The sequence below is a fragment of the Notothenia coriiceps genome, unplaced genomic scaffold (genome assembly GCF_000735185.1).
Source record: "Notothenia coriiceps isolate Sejong01 unplaced genomic scaffold, NC01 NC01_scaffold00016352, whole genome shotgun sequence".
Taxonomy (NCBI): Eukaryota; Metazoa; Chordata; class Actinopteri; order Perciformes; family Nototheniidae; genus Notothenia; species Notothenia coriiceps.
The window spans coordinates 1-3,912 of record NW_011349053.1 but is presented as its reverse complement, the minus strand read 5'-3'; the positions used below and the strand labels follow the sequence as shown (position 1 = coordinate 3,912).

The 3,912-nt window shown below is 42.7% G+C and overlaps 1 protein-coding gene across 1 annotated transcript in view; it reads right to left on the bottom strand.

Annotated features, from left to right (window-relative positions):
* LOC104949513 (lethal(2) giant larvae protein homolog 1-like) overlaps positions 1 to 2,230 on the bottom strand; it is a 3,056-nt gene extending 826 nt beyond the window's left edge. Inside the window, exons 1-2 of the mRNA XM_010775877.1 lie at positions 2,163 to 2,230; positions 211 to 300 (exon numbers count right to left, since the gene is read on the bottom strand). Coding sequence (XP_010774179.1) covers positions 211 to 300; positions 2,163 to 2,178 — 106 coding nt within the window. The 5' untranslated portion in view covers positions 2,179 to 2,230. The remainder of the gene's footprint in view (positions 1 to 210; positions 301 to 2,162) is intronic.
* Between the last annotated feature and the right edge of the window lie 1,682 nt (positions 2,231 to 3,912).

Below are 3,912 nucleotides of genomic sequence, written 5' to 3'. Positions count from 1 at the left end.
CCAGACACAAAACACACGTTAGATTACAGTTCCTAGATCAGATAACCGACATCGGAAAACCATAATCCTGGACATATTTTTCCAGGGTTATGTACGTGTGCGTTTGTGTGTGTGTGTGTGTGTGAGTGAGTGCCTACGTGAGGAAGTCCCTGACGTCCTCCACGGTGATTTCTCCGGTGGTGTCGAGGGTGAGGTCGGCACAGCTGAGTGGGGAGTCCAGAGGGGTGTCCATCAGGGGGGAGGACAGGGGGGGGTCCATGAGGGGGGAGGACAGGGCGATCGGAGGCTCTTCCGTTTGTCCTGTGAGGGAGAGAACAATTTATAAAAGCCTTAAAAAAAGTCTAAGGCTGAACCACATCGCTTAGCCTTAGGCGCTGTTTACACGAGAACGAAACGGGTTGTATCTGCTACTTCTCTCTCGTGAATAGCCCGTTCTTCACACGAGGCCGTAACGGAACCGCGGAAACGGACCCCGCAAACGACAACAGGTCCCAAGGTGGATAGATCTGCAAACGGAACGCTCTGGGGGGGTCAAACGGCTCCGTGTGTACGCCCTATACGATCATTTCCTGATAACGATGAAGCCATAGCCCCACCTCTGCTCTCACCTCTGCTGCTCACTGCTGTCGCATGGTCAGTAGCTTCTGTCAGTAGCTACTGCTAGTGCTACAGATGTTAGTGCAACATCTACAGCTCCTCTACCACAACCATCAGCAACAAGTGGACATGGAGAATTACATGAACTACATGTTGCTAAATCCACCGTGGAGCATAAACAGAAGGGCAACCATGGCAACGATGCTCGGGGGTCTTCTTCGCTGCTTTTGGTGTATTTTGTGGCAGAAGTACAGCGCCACTTACAGGCCCAGCGTATGAAATACAGCGTTTCCAGTGGTCTCGTGTGAACGGACACGTTAAATGAGCCGAATGCGTGTGAACGGAAGACTTTTTTGATAACGAATTCGGTCCGTTTGCGTTCCCGTGCAAATGGGGTCTTAATCTGCTACAGATGGACGACTCTTATTGGCTTTAAAGGTTTCCTCGGTCATGTCGGGTTGAGTTTAAAATATTTGGCCAAGCACATTGTAAACAACTTCATCACAATTTGGTTTGACAGTAGATTCAGGAACGATCTGTCATAGAGTTGATACCCCAACGAGCATGAATGGAGTTCAACACTGCTTAGAGAACAGAATGGATCAAATCTGTATCTTTGTTTATATCGTCTGTTGTTGTAAGCCCAAATGTGTTGGTTTACCACAAAAGTGATTTTCTTACATTTTTCTTATCTTAGTTCAAGGGTTGCACAAGTCCCCATTTTCTTAAATGCCAAGCCTGCCTTTCAAAATTCATCTTTAACATCTTAAAGCTGCCATTACTCATTATTTTATATTAACGATGAAACAAACGGCGGCTTGAAAATGAACTCAGATGAACTCAGATGAACTCTTATTGATGAACCGACAAAGTTGATATCACAATGCTGCAGTTTTCCTCAACCCAACAAGGCTTGTTCCGTTTGCCTCGGCTCTACACACGTTTTCAGCTTCTTTCCGCTCCTGGTTTTGGTTTCACTCCCAATGCTCTCAGTGTTATTTTGAGTGACAGTGGGTAGCAGTTTCCAGCAAAAAAAGCACAGAAAAAATCCACATAATTAGCATAAGTTAGCCAATCGTCTGTGCAGAGAGAGGGAGTGAATATTGGATTTACATTCATCACATGGACAGAAACAAACTAAATGGATGTTCAATAAATAGGGATGTGTTAACTAAAAAGATGAAAAAGATTATAAGTTGATAATATGTGCCACTAGTGCTGCCCCCTAGTGGCCAAAACACACCTATAGCAGAGCATTTATAACACATCGTCAGTCAGTACATATTTTTTTTTTTTTAGTAGTACTAGTTATCAAAGTGCCAGGTAGAAAACCCACTAACACACAACTCTACTCTACTCTACTCTGGTCTGGTCTCCACGACAACCATCCTTTCCTGCCAGAGAGGGAGGCGCTGGGCAGGAGAGCATTCTGAATGATTGCCATGGAGACCAGTGGGGGGGGGGCCCTTTCAGTTTTAAAAGAGAGAAAGGAGTGATGAAGAGGGAGAAAATACAGAGTGTGTGTGTGTGTGTGTGTGTGTGTGTGTGTGTGTGTGTGTACGTACCCTCAGCCTGACCCATCTGGTTCTTGTGGGTCCCGTTGGCCTGCGTCGTGCTGCCGTCGCTGAGGAGACACACAGCATTAGACGGAGTAATAATACAGTAACAGCAGAAGTATCATTCTCTGGTTTCAGATGGAGCAGAGAGCCTGAAGGAACAGTGGGTTTAGAGGTTTACAATGTGGGGTCTCGGACCACCAAGACACTTCAATAGTGGGTCTCTGGAATTCCCCAAGTCTATTTTTTTCAATCTTTTTTGCATCAATGCGTGGTTTGTCAGATATCTAATTTGCTGGGTTGAACCAAAAAAAGAGGCATATATCTGGCTGATTAGCTCATCTAACAACAATGTATTAAATGTTAAATGTATTATTTCCTAAAATAAAAAAATTGTATTATATTATACTGTACTTTGTTTTAAATCAAATCAAAGATCCTTGAGATGTAGCCTCTCATTAAAACACACATTCAAAATGCAATAACACATAGAAACTAAAAAACCATTACATAACACACACTGCAGATACACACTCGCTCACCTTCTCCCACACACACCCCCACACCTCAGCTGTTCTACAAGAAAAACTGGCTAATATGACACCATCAAATAAATCAATTTCATCAGCACGAGGAGCATTTCAAGCTGTCTGTCTTCAGTCTATTTGTTCTCCATGTTTTGAAGGTGTCTACATAACAAAGACACCCTGAAGCAGTCCAGTATTGTAATGGAGGACTATCTGTATCACACGACCACGGTTTAGTTTGACTGCAGGTGTGTGTGAGTGAGTGAGTGAGTGAGTGAGTGAGTGAGTGAGTGAGTGAGTGAGTGAGTGAGTGAGTGAGTGAGTGAGTGAGTGAGTGGATTGGTCCAAACTGCGCACGTTACGTCACTGTACCCAGGAAGACAAAGAGAAATGTCCAACGAGGCGTTCTGGGGCAGCACAGACAGGTCCTCTCTGTGTTAGAGTTTTACTCCTACAGGGTGTACTTTGAGGGTTTTGACTCTGCAGACCGTTTACATACAGAACAACCTTCATAACACACAAGGGGACGGGTGATAACCAGAAAAGCATGACATGGGACCTTTAATGTAAATTAGATTATGTAAACTTTGTCCAGTATATGAATATGTGATGCCTGGTGCCAGGCCATGTTCTGTCCCTTACTTGGTATCCTTAAATGTAAAACATGTATCAAATCCGACAATTGAGTTGAAAATGTGTGCATGCCTAAGTGAGTAAGTGAATAATCTTTGACGTTGTTGGTTGGTTCTTCATGCATCATTATTATCTGAATATCTTTCATAACAAACTGATATATGGTTTAAGTATTTCAAGTTTTGAGGGGTTTTGCAATGAAAACAAGAACGTAAAAAAGACACCTAAAACATGTGCTCTTCCAGACTGTTGTGTTTGTGTGACTCTAAACATAAATACTGTATACTCCAACTCTTATGGAGAATCATAACGCTTACAATCACAAAGGAGTACAAGTACAAATAAAACATTGAGTTCAAAGGTACTGCAATAAAAAAGATTATAACAGGGCTAAGATGAATACTCAGTTCTGATTGGTCAGTTGGACATTCTGCACGCGATTAAAAACAAAGTCCAATGATAGTGAGAGCTGTACAGCTTCAATGAATAAAAGCTCATCGAAACACAAGATTAATGTCATGGAGAAGTTTTACTAAAATAGTGTTAAATTAGTAACATTTATATTTCCAACAATCTTCTGCCTGTCAGTATTTAAGTTT